General features: G+C 41.0%; 2 protein-coding genes across 5 annotated transcripts in view; both read right to left on the reverse strand.

Moving 5' to 3' along the window:
- LOC146467086 (uncharacterized) overlaps positions 1-7,447 on the reverse strand; it is a 50,624-nt gene extending 43,177 nt beyond the window's left edge. For 3 of the 4 annotated variants that reach the window (XM_085126349.1, XM_085126348.1, XM_085126346.1), the window contains exons 1-2: positions 1,964-7,447; positions 160-1,371 (exon numbers count right to left, since the gene is read on the reverse strand). In XM_085126349.1, coding sequence (XP_084982475.1) covers positions 160-1,371; positions 1,964-7,220 — 6,469 coding nt within the window. In that variant the 5' untranslated portion in view covers positions 7,221-7,447. The remainder of the gene's footprint in view (positions 1-159; positions 1,372-1,963) is intronic. The other variant, XM_085126347.1, reaches the window with a different exon arrangement.
- A 671-nt stretch (positions 7,448-8,118) lies between these two features.
- Positions 8,119-18,810, reverse strand: LOC146467087 (uncharacterized). The gene is made up of 6 exons (XM_085126373.1): positions 17,526-18,810; positions 17,105-17,440; positions 14,075-14,377; positions 12,449-13,588; positions 9,496-9,978; positions 8,119-8,447 (listed from the first exon to the last, which is right to left on the reverse strand). Exons 1-6 carry the CDS (start codon positions 17,602-17,604, stop codon positions 8,119-8,121), a joined length of 2,670 nt encoding a protein of 889 aa, XP_084982499.1. The 5' UTR covers positions 17,605-18,810.
- Positions 18,811-19,156: the final 346 nt, after the last annotated feature.

The raw sequence follows: 19,156 nt of genomic DNA on the forward strand, positions 1-19,156 counted from the left end.
GGCAGCATAGGCAAATAGCAAATAGTGAAAGGGTCTGCGTTTTTCTTTTCCTGCTTCTTCACGTGCACTCGTTGGTGTTTCCAAAGGGGATAACAGCGATAGAGCTGGACATTGGCGTAGACTAAGACAATGTACATGTTATTTGGAGTATAAGCTTACCTGACTTGGCATTTAAGCTTGAAGACATCTCTGTGAATGTCGCTGGTTCGGTTGACACTTTTTTGACTGAGCTTCCTGGCAACATATCTGTTCCATATGGACCGGGATCCGGTTTAAGTGTCTTTGAGGAAACAACAGAAGCAACGACGAATTCCAGACTGGAAGAGGCCATCACAGAACCCTCACTGACGGTTCGTGAAATTCTTTTCGAGCTATCGGTGCTTGTGACTCCAGGTACCAAGAGTGATGATATAATTTGAAGTTTTTCTGTCGTTAAATTTAAACTAGGGGTATGCCTTATGGCCTCAATTCTCGACTCAAGCAATATTATTTCTTTCAACTTTGGGGTTTCAAGAGATACACTAGAGCCTAATATGATCGGCAAAGACGAATCATGTGCAGCGACTGGGCCTGCTTCAATGGTATATGACTGTACTCGCATCGTGTTCGTTAAGGGAGTTGACAAAGTTATTTTCGAAGATCCCAAAGTTTGTGATTGTAATCTCAAGCTGCCAGGCAAGTCACCAGGCTCTTTTTCAGGTATCTTTGAGGCAGTGGAAGAGAGCAAGTTGTTTGATGTAACAGGGCTTGCTTGAACTCTTGCTGTCGACAGCTTCTCTAATTCCTGCAACTGCAACTGAAAGCTGGTAAGACTGCTACCTTCAGTTAAAATGCTGTCAGTTTGTGACGAAGGGGTACTGAAGCCTTCCAAATGTTTGGAACTTTCTTGCTGCATCTCAAAGCTTGATATCACACTTGTGTCAACTGCCAAGGTCTTGGTCTCTGAGATTAGTATCGCCATTTTCGTTTTATTCGAAACTCGTGACAGGAGCTCCGTTTTCTTAACAGTCGCGTTACTTCCCGGGTGAATAAGCGTTGTCGTTCTTCCAAGGCCAGATCCAGAATCATTCAAAGTCAACAATGGCTGCGACATCAAAACGTATTGGGGAGTTGTCTCGTTTGCAAAGATGTCTGTTTCCGTTTCGTTAGACACTAGTACAGTATCATTGGAAGTCATTTCCTCGTCAGCTTTACTGTTATTTGCTATGTCAACAAATCCACTGCCGTTTGAATGAATGTTTCGCACCTTGACTGAGCTCAATGGGAAGAAGCTACCCATAGTGAAAGTGACATTTTCTGTGTCGCTGTTAATGGAAGACCGGTGCTTTCTTGACACAAAGTCCGTTTTGCTCCTGTATGACTTGATCTCTGCTAAAACAAACAATTGAATGACACAAGGTATTAATGTGTTTTGACTTCAACGAAAGGCTTGGAAAATTACTTCTTCGTGGCGGTGTCTGTTTTTCAGCATTTTCAAAACAAAATGTGCGACTTTCTGGAAGTGGATATGATCTTCCTGAAGACTAGATGTATGGGTCTCCTGTAACCGTATTTTTCTTTAACCTTCCAAAAAGTACTTTTACATCGTATCTTCGGCAGCTTAAAACTCCGGTAAGATAAGAACATATCTGGTGAATGAGCCTCTTAACTTGGTTTGAGTACGCAACACGAAAAAGGAACATCTTGATCTTTATAATAAACTAAGTACTTATTTCATCTTCAATTAAATTACGACATTTAATAGGCTTCTAACTACAAACGTATGGGACATAATATGTTAATGTCTTTCTTTCTTCTGAACCGTTTCTATTTCGGAAAGTCTAAGAGTTAGTAGAATAAAGTAAACAAACGATTCATTTGGCGATTTAATCAAGGAATAATCATAAAAACGGCCTGCTCTTACTGGACTGAAATTGAAGACAGTTTTAAAATTAAGGCAGATTTGAATGTTACAGTTCCTTACCAATGTTCCTACGTTTTCCATGCTTTATCTTGTACGCTATCTGGGGATGGTATTCAGAGGAACGTGACGGTACTGCGTCACACAACATTTCATTGTTACAGGACACGAGAAAGCAATTGTCTTTCAACATCAGAGCCACATCACACACTTTATGCCTGCAGCATTCTTTTATACAAGTCTCCATGTCCTGGACTTCCATTAAATACTTGAACTTGCCAGAGTGCGATCCACCGCGCAAGACAACTTCATGAAGCACTTGACTGAAGTCACAAACTTCGGTAGCTATACGTTCTGAAGCATTCTCCGGTTCAATCAAATCTTTTAGCACGGCCAACGAGCGCGAATAGTTTGACAGATATTGATGGGGGCATTTTCGGTTGCCATGACAATTCAGGGAATAACAGGTGCCGTTTTCCTCCAAAGCAACTTCACACCCTTCAGTCTGACAGCAAAACTTTGCACAATCGCCCAAATCACGCGCTGCAGAGTGCACTGTGAAAGATCCATCCTGAACTTTGTACTTTGGCTCGCTGATATCATCCAACACACAACGGAGGCTGTTACTGAGGACGCCAGTATTTGGCAAGTGAACATTGAAGCCTTCCAGTGACTGTTCTTGAAAAGGACGAATGTAAGCCACGAGTGGATGGTACTTATACGCAAAATGCGCTTTAACGCTGGTGCATTTTTCTTTGCTGAAGCATTGGACGGCATAACAGATCTTAATAACCACGAAGGCTAAATTGCATTTAGACAAACTGCAGCATGCTGCGACACACTCATTTATACTTGTGGCGTTATCTTGTCTGGTAAATACACCGGCATAATAACCTCCCCTCAAGGTAACCCCATTTACTACTTCAGCATGGCTGCAAATTTCTTTTTCTTTTCGATTTTGTTCTTGGGAGTAATCTTTCTCTACGAGCTTCACTGAATTACCAGTATGGAAGCTGTTCGTTAAATTACTATACAAACTGCTTGCATCGGCGAATGTCCTTTTGAAGTTTGAATTATAAGCATGAATTTTGTCTTCGGTTTGCGGAGAAAATCCCTGAATGATAACTGAATTGTTACTGTCTTCCACTGTATTAAAGCTTGAATTTTCCAGCTGTTTGTGCTCTGGTTTGAAGTTGGTTTTCACTTCAACGTAATCCGACGGGCTGTCATCTAGAACATGTTCTGTCAGCTCGAGTTCAGTGTCACTATCAGAATTGATTTTGTCAAGGGATGTCTTCACATTTAAAATTGATGCTTTGGATGGATTTATGTTACGTGGGGACGCTTCTTCTCCCGTGGTGATTGTTGAATTACCATCGTTGCTGGCTTCAGGTGATCCTGCTTTAAAGTTGGAGTTAGTGGAATGTTTTTCTTCTGGATTGAAGTATTGCCACCAGAATTCTGAGCCGTTGGTTTTTACTTCTACGAAATCAGACGAATCCCCTTCTAATAAATTCCTTGGCGCCTCTGGTTCAGGATTTCTTTCCGTAGTAAAGTTCGCGGTGGATGTTTCTTCCTTTATAAATGGTACTCTGGTAGGGTTTATGTCTGGAGGGAAGGCATCATTCATTGAGGGCATTGGTGAACTTAACACAGCGCTTGAACTCATTCGTTCATTATAATTCGATGACTCAGTAACTGGGTAAGATGCTGTACTCGACTGGGTGCTCATGTTCCACTGAGGGATTGACAGACTCGCTAGACCATCTTGTGCCAAATATCCTGGTTTCTCTTCAAGTTGAACTCGATGTTTTTCCACAAAAACCATTCTCGGGTTGAACTTTGAACCATGGAATGGAAAAGTTCGACAGGTTTTGTTACTATGACAACGTACAAAAAAGCAATCCTGGGATATCATAAAAGCAACGTCGCAAAGTCCAGACTCGCAGCACCATTGAGCGCATTCCCGGATGCCATCGGAAAGTCCTTGATTGGTAAATACCCCAGCTTGTCGCCCGAGTCGAAAGGATACATTGTGAAATGTTTTGCTGAAAATACAAGCCGACTGGTCAAGGTGAGCCATGCCTGACTGATGTTCTGAGGGCCTGTGACCGTACACTGTTCCATTCTTGCTATCCCTAGCTTGTTCCCCGTTAGTCTGATTCATGTTCAAGTGAGAACTTTCAGGTGTATCTGTTTCCTTTGACAGGATAATTCTACTTCTATTAGATTTAGCTTGAAGTTCGTTTATGATCGTCAAATTTACATAGGTAATAATGGGCATGAAAGTATCTACATTTCTGGCAGGGACGGCATCACACAAATCATCGCTGCTACAGTCCACGAGAAAACATCTATCCAAAACCATGAATGTCACGTCACAGCCTTTGCTTGCGCAGCAGCGGGTCACGCAATCCTCCTCAGATGATACTATTCCGACGAAGGTGAAATTTCCTGCTTTGAAACCCCCTCGCAGAGTCACATTATAATATGTGTCACTAGTGGTACAGTTTTCTGGCTTAAAGCTTCCATTTTTCACTTTTGTTGAACTTTGGGTTGTAACGTTTTTGGCTGCCTCGTTAGATTCAGGATATGACAAAGCTAGCGCTTGACCTGTGTCATAGTCTATGCCACTCCCAAAAGTGGTAGAGCTAGCCATACCAGACTCACTGCTTCCACTCTGTTCATCTATCTGCCTGAATGTTTGAGAATTCTCCTCTGAACTTGGAGCCGAAGGAACTTGTTTGTAATAAACTGGTTCACCATGAGACAAACTGCTTCGGTCGCTTAAGTGCACTTTAATTTGAAGCGTAGTACTACCAAACATACCAGACTCGCTTCCAATGTTTTCTTCTTCCTCTTGCACTGATCCAGAATTCTCACCAGAAGGCGTACTCTCTTCTGATAACGGTTTGTAATAATCGGGTTCTCCATGAAGCTGACTATTCTTTCCGCTTAAATCAACCTTCATGTCTACTGATCCTGTCTTACCAAACGCCGTTCGTTTGCCACCTCCGCCTTCCTTTTCGTTCTCTAGGGAATGATTCTCGATTTCTTTGTAATCTAACGAAAGGCCATTGCGGAAAGCACTGGCTGGCGACACAGCCATTGACTTGGAAACCTTAACATGGATATCTAAGTGGTTTCTGGTCGTTGTCAGATTGGGCTTTTCATGAACAGAGGATGGCAGATGAGCTTTAAACATCTCCTTTTGAGGTTCTTCTTCACCTCTTGTCATTCCTCGTGTTAAGACATCTGATTCTTTCCCACTCTGTGTCGCATTGTGTCCAGCAGCCAGGTTAATCTTTATCTCCTCATTTGAAGATGGTGTATTTTTCAAGTTATGAGCGTTATTAAGAGAAACCTCTATTGTCTCATGCTTCATTTCTTCATTGCCACTTCCATTTATTTTGATTTCCAAGAAACCGGATTCTTTTGCTTTTGACGTTAACTTTTCCTCGTCATTAAAATCAATGTGAAGGTTTTGATGTTTCCATAGTTCTGAGCTGTTTTGTATTCCGGGACTACCTTTATAGTGGTCTACTTCCTCGGTATCGCTGCTTGAATTAGCAGACATTTCTTCGACTTTACTCTGCGTATCATGAATAGACATTGGTTGCTTGCTCGGATGTTTTGAGCCAAGATTACCATTACCATAGGTTACAGTTGCTATGGCTATGCTATTCTGTGACATGGCTTTTCTCGAGTAAACTGTACTTAGTGTAGTACTGCCGTTGATGCGACTGGAGGCTGTTATGGTAAGACTACTTTGCTGGATGGGTTTTTCTATAGATGCGTCTTTAACTGTGCCACTACTGTTATTCTGGAAGTTGTGGAGCCCAGCAAGCTGAGAGGCGTGCTTGTTGAAGCGCCTGGTCACAAAGACGGCTTCTGTTGAGTACTTGTGTTGATGATAAGGGATACTCTGACACACCAACTCACTCGCACAGTGTACTGTATAGCAGGATTGGCCTAACATAAAGGCAATATCACAGTCCGGATCACGGCAACACACTTCTAGACAAGTCTTTATGTCAAACAGTTCCCCAATATATGTAAAATTCCCTGTTTTTAACCCGCGGCGCAGTCCGACATTATGTTCTATAGAGGAGTGTGGGCATAAGCTGCGGCTGTCTGTGAGTCCAGGGTGTTTGTGTACGGAGGATTTTCGTTCTTGATAAGTCGGTGAATGCGGCTGATACTCTACGTCTTTTTCGCTTAAGTCTACAGAAGGCTCCTTGGCATCATGAGATCTAGTTTTGGTATGCTTTTGGGAGACGTCTTTGCTTAAGTGTAACTTTCCATCCGTGAAAGAAACACTTGAAGGGAACTGAGAACCATTCGCTGCGGTTAACAGATGTTTGTTAGGTAAATTTTGTTCTTGTTGGTAAATTGCGCGCATCTTATTCTCTTCTGTCAACTTCGTATCCTTACGTGATTCTGTATTCGTCAGAATGGTTTTATCGCTACCAGTCACGCTTTCCTCTTGATATTTCTGTTGCTTCTGTGCAGTGGGACGCGATTTGACGTGACTTGTCACGCTTTCCTCTCGGTGCTCAACTGAAGTTATCTTATCATTCGGTATCCGTTGCTTATGCGAGGACGGACGTGACTCGGCGTTAACAGTAGTACTTTTTTCCTCTTCACTTGAGCCTCTCCATATGTGTGCAATGCGAGGTTGGTATTTTCTGACGTGCTGCGCCCGCACACTGCGACACAAGTTCTTGTGATAGCAAATGACTGAATAGCAATCTTCCCTAACCATAAATGCTAAATCACACTGATGATTCGCACAACACTTTTTAATACATGCCCGCATGTTATCAACCTTTCCGTGCCCAACAAAATGACCGGCGTGAATTCCTCCCAGAAGTGTCACGCCATAATGTGACGGACCGTGACTGCAAAGTGAGATCATTTTGATCACGGGCGTCACGACTTGTACATCAGGAACTCTTACTTGCAGCTTGTGCACCGTGAATGGTTTTCTTCCTTTTGAAGGTGTAACTGCTTTGAAGACTTTTTCTCCCCGAACAAGAATTTTTTCACCAGCCGAAATCAAACGACGGCCAATTTTTACAGCATTTCTGTCTCTTTGGCTTTGTGTCTCGCTCACACTATGAATCTGTACCATGTTTAAGCCGGTTTGTATAGTTGCTTTTCCAATATCGATCAAATATCTCGACACGTCAAGAGCACGTTTTCTGTGAATAACCGACAAGTTAAGCAGCGTGTCCAGCCGATTGAACTCACTGAAAGTAAAGGTGCTTTCGCTTTGTTTCTGTGGTCGATTCTGTGATTTTTCTTCCCTTTCAGACATTTCATACACCTTGTAAGGAAACTTTGCACTTGTCTCATTCCAGTGGCCGTTGTTACGCTCCTCTGATTGGTAAATTTGCTTCCCACCAAGACCTTTGATATCGTGATCTCCAGACTTCCCGTCATGCGCTCCGGGAGGAGCCTGGTGCTGGTGTAGCGTAACATTGTAAGAGACTGCTCCCGGAGGATGATGGGAAGAGTGTAGTTTGGTGGAGTCATCCAAAACAACTGCAGAAGGTAAAAGAAAAGAAAAAATCTCAAGTTAAGTTATGTTTCAGAGTAGCAAGCAAATTTCTTCTTTCCTTAGCATGCAGGGAATAGGAGCATTATAACTCACCCTGGACAAGATGCTTTTCAATCTCAGTGATACCTCCAACATTTTGCTAAATTTTTCTCATAACTCTTGAATACCTATTTATGCGTTTCAATCTTGTTATTGTGAACGCACGATTACCTGACATCTTGTTTTATAGATTACGGCACCGAGCCGCTCAGTGACAAAATCATGATATAAATCAATATCAACAAGAAGATATAACTCAATCTAAATAAAGGAAGTGATCAAAACTATTATACTCGAACAGGGCCTACCAAACCACAAATTAGATGGTGATCGATGGTGGCACCCCTCTTCATCAACCTCAAAAGATGGTGTCGTTCCTGCATAGCCACACCTCTATCCAGCAGCAAAACATGACAATGAGATTCAAACCTCACTTTACTTTTCTTGTTCATCTAGCAATTCTGACCCTTGCTAGCTGAATATTTCTGTGTCAACTCAAATTTTAAAGCCAATAAAACTTTGTCGGTAATGTTAATGAGATAGATGGTGTCTTCTATAACTCCCCTACTCCAGATAAGGTGGGCCCTCTTTTAACAAACTTGTGATGACCAGTTTCCTAAACATTCTTACCTTTTTGCCTGATGACGTGTGCTATTTTGGGTTTGAACTGAAGAGGCTTTACCGGTACCGTCCGGCAAAACTTTCCAACGCACGCCAAAGAATAGCAATTGCGCTCCAGCATCAGCGCCATTTTGCAGGACAATTGCCTGCAGCATAAACGAAGACATTCAGTCATGTCCTTGACTTCTCCTTGATCGGTGAAGTTTCCCGCCTTTCGACCATACAGCAAGGAGTAATTGTAGAACACGTGGCTATACTGGCACGCGTGTGGTTTGACGTCAACGTGATGGCCTTCGGTGGTGGCTCTGGCCACGGTTTTCGCACCTAGCGACACAGAATTCAAAGCAGAGGCCACTTATTAAAAAATTTTGAATCAAAGTGTCAAACAAGTTATGTATCAGAGGTAGAGTTTTGAGATATGAAACAGGCAGCAAGGAATGTTCGTACTAAGTGCCGGAATCAGCCATATTTTCACATAGAATCACTGTAATGATCTGTTATACGTAAGGAATAACGCAAGTAAACTTGCAAAAGCAACAGGTAAGCCGTACTATCTGGAAATATGGTTTGCCGGCGAGGATTCGAACCTCGGTCTCCTGCATTCAAGACAGACGTGATAACCGCTACACTACAGGCGAAACCACGGTAGAAGCGGGCGGAATAGCTTTAATAGCTTATTCTTATTCCATCACTAAGATCACGGGGTCGCTCACTCAACATGGAGAGTCTGATTTCACTTAGGATCGACTTACAGCGATCTGAATATTCAAATTAATACGTAACATGAAGCAGACAGAAGGAATCTTTGTACTTAGTGAATCAACCATATTTTCACATAGTACGTTATACCTTGCTTTTACACCCTAACTTACTTTGCTCCTTTCATATAGATTTTTTTCAGATTTTTTTATTCATGCACTATTTCAAAAGTTTACTACAAAAGGAAATTACAATATATCACAAAAGTAACATACAGACAACATTAAATTACATTGATGTCAAAGGTAAAATGTGCGCAGTGACCAAAGGAGCTTAGGCTTTCGAGTTGGTCACTGCTACGTGCAGCTAACTGGCGTATAACGTGCAACTAACAGTAAAATATAACAATATAACAGGTCATTACAGTAGTCCTATGTGAAAATACGACTGATTTACTAAGTATGAATATTCCTTGCTGTCTGTTTTATGTGAAATGCCAATGCGAGGTCCTTACACGCCTATCCCAAGTTTATAAATGGCATGTCTCTTCAATAAAAATATGACGAAAATTCTTAGCGTCAAAGAAATTAGTACAAATATATCTTTAGCCTTCTATGACTACCAATATTACTCACGATCACTAAGCAAAAGCTTATCCTTCTAGAGCGTTTACCTTGTTCATTAAGAGAAACACTCTGCATCTGTGCTACCCAAGTTGTGAAAGAAATTGTTGTTGAATTCGGCGAAGAAACACTCGGGGAGACACGACGAGTACTGGATTCACCAAGCTCGGCCAACATTGTCATTAATTCCTGGTGGCGAGAATTGACTTCATGTCGATGAGAAGTGGTTATCGGGGGCGACGGTAAATAACTAACATGTCGCCCTGACTTGACGACGTCTTGGGAAGATAACAGTTGAGATAAACCTGAAAGTTCTGACGTGTCATCTGTGCTGTGCGAGGAAAGCAAAGACGAAGAAGATGCCGCTTTTGAAGACTTGTTGAAGACTGTTGGAAGCTCTCTAGACGTTCCTGGAAACTCCGGTAGAGATTTTCTGGATCCAGACGGATTTGTCGTAAACGAAGCCTTCGTTGCTCGGAACACATTTGTTCCATGGCTAACTGAACTCGATATAACATTACTTTTCTTCGCCCCTGTGTAAAAACCAAATAACGAATCATTTGCTGGGTACAATTAACAATATGGCTTGGTGTCTCTTCGATACCTCCAGGTTCTATGCGTGTCGTGGGAGTATATGGTGTACAAGAAAAAATCCAAACTCTTAGCACAGTATTGCAAAAAATAAAATACAGCAAAATAGCCGTCATTTGTTCTTTCAAGTTCTTTTTTTTATTTCGCTATAATTTCACCTCGAATTCCACTCATCGGTCAACAATCGTTTGACCTACTTTCTCCGACCTTATTTATTTTATTTAGCTTTGTCATGCCAAACAAATTAGGAACAGAGACAGTGAAAAAATGGCTGAAGACGTACTGCAGCTCAGGTCACTTAAAGTGGCCCCCTCTGACTACGAAATATAGAAATAAAATAGATTAAATCAACAAGATGGGGAAAGGAGGGGGGGGGGGGGGGAGGGCATTCCAGTCCACGGGCACATTTTTATTTCAAATAATAGACTTCCAAGTCCGCACATAGTCCTGGTCGTATACAGTCTCAAGGGCATTACGTAATTATAAGAAAGTTCTCGCAGGTAGACAAGGAAACGAAGCTGTTAGGTAATAGATCTTAAGAGCATTCGAGATTGGGGATGATGTCACAAGGGGGGAGCGTTGAGAAGTAACAGTTTTCTGGGGAACAAACGTAGCCTCGTTGTTACTAGACTTGCCTCAAGTCGTTTTCTTATGAAAACGGACTTTGAGAAAGTCTACGTGATTACTCGAGGTTCTAGTAATTCTTCCTGAGTTTCGTCATAACTGGAAATTGGTCATTATCTATGTAAACCACACTGCTAATGGCCTTGAAAAAGGAGACAACATCAAGGAGTTATTTTGCCACTCTGAAGAGAACACAGGGCGCCCCTTCTGGGATACCAGTAAAGATTTAAGTGTTATTGTTTATGGTTATTTTGAATAAAGAAATATTCGATATGGCCGAACAAAAGCCCGGGTTAAGTAAATATTTAATACGAGTTTACAAAGGCAAAATTCCATTTATAGCCTTACTGCAGACAAAAAACAAATACATCTATGCAAAAGGATTAGAGAGAATTTCAACTCATTCTATTAAACCTGGGATACACAAGAAATAAGTGTTTATTTACGAGGTATATCCCTTACGGAAGTCAGTAATGAGCGAAGCAAAATTTCAAAATATTTTTCTTAAATATTGCATATGAAATCACAAAGTAATTGGTTGAAAATGTGATATGCCTACAAGTGTAAAGATAACGATATTACAAAAAGTGTTCCATTTCAACAAGATGAAAAATAATGCGTAGCAACCAACCTTAAAATCCAAGATGTAATACCAATCTTCATTTTAGGTACTGTTTGAAGCGCTTTGGCATTGGTCCGATATAAATTTAAACGGGTTTAGAAATTTCGAGAAAAAGCGGTGAAGCGACCAAAGTCGTTTCACCCGAAATTCAGGACACGTAGAGTTGTAACCTTAAATTCGTCTGAAGTACCGTATAACAGCCCTGAACTGAACCACATCATTGAGTCGTGCATTTTTAACACCAATTTTCGCGACGTTGCGTTAAGAAATATTTGAAAAACTACCGGTGCCCCATTGATGATCGCTGACCGATGAAGTATAAGCAAACTAAACAGACAATGAACACCAGCGGTGATTTACGACATAGACCAATGAACGATTGACAGGATTTCAAAATAGTTTCCTTAGAACATGTTACCGGCAAGCTCTCTAATTGCCCCAAATCTCAAGATATCAATTCTCCTGCTACGTGTCCATATGTTAGTTTTACCATTTGCTCGGAGAATTTGGTAGTTTATCAGAACAATATCCGCTATATGGACTCTATCCGTGTTGAAAACAATGAGGGAATTTCTTTTCTTTTCTTTTTTAGCTGGAAGAATTCTTTTGACCACTTTAGGTGTTTATTTTGTTTATTTTCAAAGCAATTTTGTTAAGGTAAAGAAAATCGTGAAGCTCTGTGTTTAAAATAAACGAAAATATTTAGAGGAGTATTTTTTTCAACCCTGACATATCCGCACGTATGCCTTGGGGGATCATGTGTTTCCTAAGGCTACATTACATGAAATAGGGTCACTAACTCAATCGAATTAATCATTTAAACTTTAAACTGAAAGGATTAACCGACACTGAAAGGGAAAATCGCCGAAAAAAAAATTCGGTTCTTTGCTTTTCTCACGAGAATAACAAGGCTGAACTTTAAACTTTGAAATACAATCAGCAACCCTTCATTGCATAAAAGTCAAGTATTGGGGCGTGTAATATCTAATTCTCATTTTCTAAACTCTGTTGAAGAAACCCCCTAGCGTGGCTATTCAAATATAAGCTATTGAGACGCAGTCAGCTTCTTGATATGTATCCGATTCTTAAGTTTTCCCACGAAGTTTTTTTAAAGAAAAAAAGTTGGTATTGTGGTGCTCTTACAAGTAGAAACAGTAACAGCCTACCTTTCTCAAATTGACCTCTTTTCCTCAAGAAGGCCACCTGCACAATGTCTGAACTAACATCACCGGCTTTCATTTGCCCAGGTTCACACATCTCACTATTGTCACACGTGATCACAAAGCAATGCAAACTGCGCATGTACGCGACGTCGCCACCCACGTCACAACTCAGGTGAATACAAGTGCGCATGTCCGGAACAGGTCCCAGCCCGACGGCTGTGCCGCTTGGAGGAGAAACATCGTGAGATATTTGACTTTCTTGGCAATATTTCACGTCGTCTATTTGTTCTACGGTTTCTCTCGAGTCTGTGGTTTGATTAGTGTCTACAGATTGATTAAAATCACTAAAGGGGAGTGTTTCCGTTCTTAAATGAGACATCGAAGAACTGATCTGTTCACCGCGCGATTTTTTGGACTTTACATTTCTGGGGTTGACTTGTGTTGAAGGCACCACCTTAACTGTCGAGTTCAAAATCGCATTTGTAAATGTTTTTGACCTGTCTCCCAATAACAAAAAGTTGCTGTTATGGAGAGAAACGTTTCTTTTCAAAGTGTTCTGAGTGCTTGGCAAGACATTTGAAGTTACAGCACGCGTACCAAGTTCCGAATGCCTGGGACTCGTGTAAAGTTGGACTCTCAGTGTCACTTTTGGGATTAATAGAGTTGAAGAATGTTTGAGCGCATGTGTTACTTCTGAAGATCGCGCGACTGATTGTGTTGCTAAGCTCCAGTGTTTTAGTGAAGAGCGTGACTTAACTGGAGTTATCTTGTCTACCGCACCCTTCAAACGAAGGGGTGACGGGGCCGAAGTTGTTTCAAGGCGCCTCCCCTTCTGAGGATTGCGTGACACAGCTAAGGAAGGCTTCTGTTTAAACGCTTTGTTGGAATTTGCTGAAATAGCTACGGTAGTCTTTTGTGCAACACTCTCAAGGGAATAGGGTGTGGGTGCTGGTGTCGGTTTACTCCTTTCGCTTTTCAGAAGGTTCAGTGACACTGTTGGTACCGTCTTTTCAGTCTTTGAAGCATTGCGTGACGCTGCGTGTGCGGTTATTCTCTTGCCAGGCTTGTGAGGTTTGATTGCTCTTGCATCTGCTTCGGCTTTGAGAATGAAGTCTGAAGGGTGATGTGCCTTTTGCGAAGGAGCTGTACAACAATACAATTAAGAAAAGTCAGACGCCTGAAACTATCATCTAGTTGACACTAAAATTTAATTGATTCACATTAAATAAGTAAAGCAACAGGTGTGTGTCTTTTGAATCTTACTCGATCTGAAAAATCAATTCCCCTAATCAGAAATCATCTCCTGGTATAATGAAAGGCCATTCACTGCACAAAATTTAGCACCAACATCCACAAGTTACAAAGTAGTCAAACATGCAACTGGCAAATCAGAAATTTCCACTGTCAATTTTAGCTCGTTCCTCAAATTCTAGAGTCTTTTTTTTGTCTTAAGTGTCCATTTTTAACCACAAGCCTCTTGTAATTTTTTCGGTAGTGAAACTGTACTCGGAAACATGCACCGGACATGCACATGCACATCTAAATTCCGGTTTCCATTTTCCTCCGGAGAACTTGTATAAGAAAGTTAATGTAACAAAAGTCATTCAAAAAGAGTTTTAAACCACTTACCACTATTCGCAATTCTGTGGACGCTTGTGGCGTAAGAAAGCTGAAGAACGAACTTGCTGTCTTTCGCCGGTATCCATTGGCACTGCGTCTGGTTGTTACAGTGAACAGAAAAGCACCGTTTTCCCGCCATAAACGCCGCGTCACACTTGTGCGATCGACAGCACAACCTTTGACACACGGACATAGTGCCCAGGTCCCCATGATCCACGAATGTTCCGGACTGGTAACCATTAGCAAGAGTGGCGTTGAATACAATGGCGCTGTGTTGACACTTGTTAACACGGGGTCGAGGCCATACATGATCTGGGAGAGAGAGCAAAAATGAACGCACAAGCTGAATAGCAACTTTTTTTTGGTCTTTCTATTAAGGTTAGTAATATCAAAAACTCGTAGCTAGTATTCTCCTTCATACGAAAGACGCTAACTGCTATATTTCGCTCAGCGGTTGAAAATAAACCGGAACAAAACAAATACTATCTCTTGCTTCTCATTTTCTCTATTGAGAAATTAGTCAAAAAAGAGCCGCTTCTAGCATCGGAAAGGATATATTTTTCGCCTTTATTTCAAGGCTAACAAAAATATAAAGGGGAAGTATCATGGAGTTTTTGGTATCTTTTGTTAAAAATGATGAAATAAGACCTTCAATCAGCTGCCAAACAATTCTAGAATGACGACAGGAAAGAAGTCAACTCAATTCTTGAAAGGAATCTGTTTGTGATCTTTGCTAGTGAAATTTGGAAGCGAAAATGCGAGAACTTGAAAAACATTAGCCTAGCATTTGTCAAGTTTCAATCCATACCGGCCTACTCTGTCTCTGGCCAGAGGCACTAATCGACGGTTTTATTGAACTGGGGTGATAATTTATAACAAACTTGACAATTATTTCGTTGTTTCTGCTGACAGACAAACATTTTTCGGTTTTTGAAATGACAGTAAATTGCCGTGATACTTCCCCTTTAAACACCAATCAAGAAAAAGAAAAGTTCTTGCCTGCGCACAGAAATTAAGTAAAGGGATTTTTTTCCGTACCCTACAAAATAAAATGACCCATAACTTGTCTAGGCGCCAATCTCGCTCTTTTTTTTTTTTTTTTCATACTTTTTGTATTTCTGTTCAGCTTCAATAAACCAGTGTTAGTGTACTTAGATATATCGAAACTATTTCGTATTTTTTCCGACAGCTTAAAAAAGTAATATAGTGGTGTTTACTAAAATGCAGTATTTATAAAATGGCGTGCATTTGAGGGGGATGGGGCGGGTTCAACTACGAAAATCAGTATACCATTACTTGACACCAGAGCTTGTAGCCTTCTAACTCTTTCAAAGTGAGAGTAACTTAAGGTAAAAACGACTTCTCAGCCTGAGCATTTTTCGCAAGACTGACAGTTCACGCTACAAGCCGCTTCACTGGAGCAATTGAAACAATTGTCAAGCCAACCGCAGCTATATCAATATTAACAAATTTTCACCGAATTCCAAATAAATATCTGTAAACATTCACTGAAGCGTACTCAAGGTTATTGCTATTGACCCACGGGGGAAGGTGATCATGGCAAAGCAAAGTCAACTGAAACGACGCGTAACTGATTCCGCACGCTGAAAATTTTTCTTCGCACTGATGAACTGCCCTTGAGCTTCGCGCAAAAAAATTCTACATTAGAATTAGTAATTTTACGCTTATTTGTGAAAAGCTAAAACACTGATATTTTTTGTGTTGGGAAATCAAAAACGTCTAGTATTATTTTAAGGACAATTTATCGAAATTCATTCATTTTTTATCCAGTGAAGATGTCTATAATTTCGGTTACAAATATGTGACAAGATGGTATATACTTCCAGATCGTCGTTGCGCGGAACTGACGCACATTAAAAACAGCGAACTCGGATCCGCCTACGATACATTGCTTAACTCGAGATAGCACTACCTTTTGAAGGTGTGAATAAAATCCTCTAGCGTGGGTACTTAACTGTGGTACTGTTTATCATGCTCTAACTTTTACGTCTGTAGCTGAAATCATAGTACAGTATGTGACCATTCAAATGAAAGCTACTGAGCAGTACTTTCCTGTGGTGCTGTTTATTATGCTGTACAAGGTGGTTCTAATTTTTGAGTCTGTAAATGAAATCCTAAAGTGTGACCATTCAAATGAAAGCTACTGAGCAGTACTTTCCTGTGGTGCTGTTTATTATGCTGTACAAGGTGGTTCTAAGTTTTGAGTCTGTGGATCAAATCCTAAAGTATGACCATTCAAATGAAAGCTACTGAGCAGTACTTTTCTGCGGTGCTGCTTACTATGCTGTAAAAGGTAGTTTTAATTTTTGAGTGTGTGTATGGAATCCTAATGTCTGACCATTCAAATGAAAGCTACTGAGCAGTACTGTTCTGTGGTGCTGTTTATTATGCTGCCTTTGTGACTTTAACGTTTGAGGCCGATGCAAAAATCCTCGAGTGTGTGGCGATTCAAATGAAAGCCGTTGACCCTTATTCCTGTGTGGTACAGTTAGTTTTTTCTTTTCAATATTTTCAAAGACGGTTGCAAATTTTGGATCTCTTTCCCGTTTCCACCTCAAGTGCTTCTAAAAGCAAAAGGGTTATAATGTCCGGAGTCCAGGGCTGCTCCACTTTATGAAGCTTTCATGATCATACATTTAGAAGGAAAGTAGCCGCAACAAATCAATTCTTGTCTTAAACGGAATTGTATGTCAAACGTTCTTATTTTTTTCTTTTTGCGGCGCTTGTTTCATTCCACTTCGGTTAGATCATAAGTGCCTCCGGGACCGCGTCATTCTTCTTTCAAACAAGAAAACGAAATCTTTTCCACAAATGGCGGCGAAGACATCGACAACAATAAAACTTTTCGAAATCCAAGAGCAACCTACCTTGTATTAATTAAACACCGGCTGCCATATTACAGACCTACTTGTCTTTGACCGTTAGAATACAGATAAGACCTGTTTAGCTTGCGCCACCGTGCATTACGAAGCTCGGTAGTAAAGAAATCATAGATCTAAAGATCAAATCAGTTCCTACCTTGCTGAGTACCTTTTCTTGCAGCTAATAAGTTTGTTTCACCTTCGTAACGCGAGCGCAAACTGATGCTTCGAGATTTTCGATACAAACATGACCGATTACCACAAGAGGCGCCAAAGCAATTTCCTTGTGATACAACAGAATGCTTACACCATGTTAGACCACAACAGCGCGATAAACAGCCATGGAGAGTTGTAAATGAGCTAAGAAAACGCCGGGATCCATGTCTGAGTTTTCCATGTTCATAGATCCCAGAGATAAATGCGTAAGTTATGTTTTTGCCATCCCCCTCGCAGGTGTGTGTCGATCCCGAGTAGTCAAAACTTGCGAAGGTACCTGCAGGATGAAAAGTGCTTTTAGGAAAGCATAAAAACTAACAATCACACGCTTTTCTCCTTGTCAAAAGGTACAAAATACATACCAGCGAAGAGAAGAAGTCCTAGAGTAAGAAATGTCAAGGTTATGTTGTCTTTTATGGTTGGAATGTGAACCGTATGCATTTCTTCATGGTGAATGCTATTCGACGACCACCATAAAATTTAGTGAACTGAAAACAATCGCTCTGCTGGGAAGCGAAAGGCGGGAGTCATTTCACCCGCCTAATTAGCGGATTACTGTTGCGTCTAGATTTTTGTTAAGATTTCCTCGGAGTTAACAAGCGTAAAACTTTCGACCGGCCGTTCAGTGTGGAAAATCAATGGTGTGTGGAAGATTACATTACGTCATGTGGAAACAGGTCTTGTAGCTTTGGTTTAGTTTTGGATGTGGACAAATTTAAACATCAGATCACAACCCAGAAAGGCTCTATCCTCATGTGGGATAAACCAAAACTGGCAAACAATTTGACTGAGTCTTGTGTTCTTTACTGTAACCAAGGCAAATTACCAAGAAACGACGCACGGAACACTAAACCTGTCAAGATTTGATCTTTTGTTGCGAATGTTTGTTTTGCCATTTCTGGACTTCGTTTGTGACTCTCTGCCACCTTACAACAAGAAACCAATTATTCGCGGATCAATTGAAACTATGAAAAATTAATGCAGGTACAAGCAAGAGTGTGAAAGGTTTTGACAAGCTAAATGTTTGGATGGAAGTGATGCGTTTAAATAAGGAAATGACTTATCTGTGGCCCTAAATCAGTGCAATTAGTCAAGAAATAACGAAAAATAACACTGTCAGATGTACCGAACTTGGTATCTTCCCAGCTAGGCTAAATTTGCCACAGATAACAGTTCAGTATTGACTCTCCAATTTCTTAACTGGAGAGCAAATTCAACACAAATTTGTCGGGCAAATGTCCCGTAAAAGCATAATTACATTTCGCTTCGAAAAACCGGCAAACTGCTCCGCCTAGCAAGCCCTTGCCAGAAACGCAAGGGAAAGTCTTGAGCCGAGGTTTCCATGTGTGTGCTTCCCTCCGGCATTAAGGCATGATTAATCACACACCTTGCGGCCAAATTATCCAGGAGAAGAATAATATTAACTTCATTACAGTGCTGTCTCTTTTCGCAAAGCCTAACAGAAGTGACCCACTAACTGAAAGGGGGTGGGGAGGGACTATTACGCGGTCGAGCAGACCCGTTTGTGTTAGAAGAAAAACGTATTCCAGGATTTTAATTTGACTAGCAACGTTTTGAGTTTATCGAAATGAAGGAAAAACCAGTGGGTGCTTAAGAGGGGACAGGGAACGCATGGAGGGGCAGGGGTCAAGACAGGTTGGCGTTTCCGCTTACTTGCACTCTTCACATCCGGCACTTCACCCCTTTCTTTGCATTCTTCGCCTCTTTGCACTTTTGTTATTGAAAAATTGATATCAAACAGTATCGCACAATATGACAATTTCTTTGTAATTTCTCTTTCTTTCTTTCTTTCTTTCTACCACCCCTCAATGTCGTCTCTCGCCCATTTTTTCACTCCCTCCAATTTACATTTCCCGTTTCCATCTTTTGCTTCCAATCTCCCTCCTTATGCTTGGTCCGCACCGGGCTTTTTAACGCAATGTGGCGGCCAAGTTGAAGTCTCAATATTCCAAGAAAACGTATAAACCATGAA

Source organism: Pavona decussata, unplaced genomic scaffold (assembly GCF_977016875.1).
Source record: "Pavona decussata unplaced genomic scaffold, jaPavDecu1.1 SCAFFOLD_138, whole genome shotgun sequence".
Classification (NCBI taxonomy): Eukaryota; Metazoa; Cnidaria; class Anthozoa; order Scleractinia; family Agariciidae; genus Pavona; species Pavona decussata.

Excerpts from the sequence above, each read along its gene's own strand:
- LOC146467087 (XM_085126373.1), bottom strand. The coding sequence starts at position 17,604 with ATGCATACGGTTCACATTCCAACCATAAAAGACAACATAACCTTGACA. Across the intron at positions 17,441-17,525 it reads AGGACTTCTTCTCTTCGCTG|GTACCTTCGCAAGTTTTGAC; the intron begins GTATGTATTTTG and ends TTCATCCTGCAG. Across the intron at positions 8,448-9,495 it reads TGTTTCTCTTAATGAACAAG|GTGCGAAAACCGTGGCCAGA; the intron begins GTAAACGCTCTA and ends CTGTGTCGCTAG.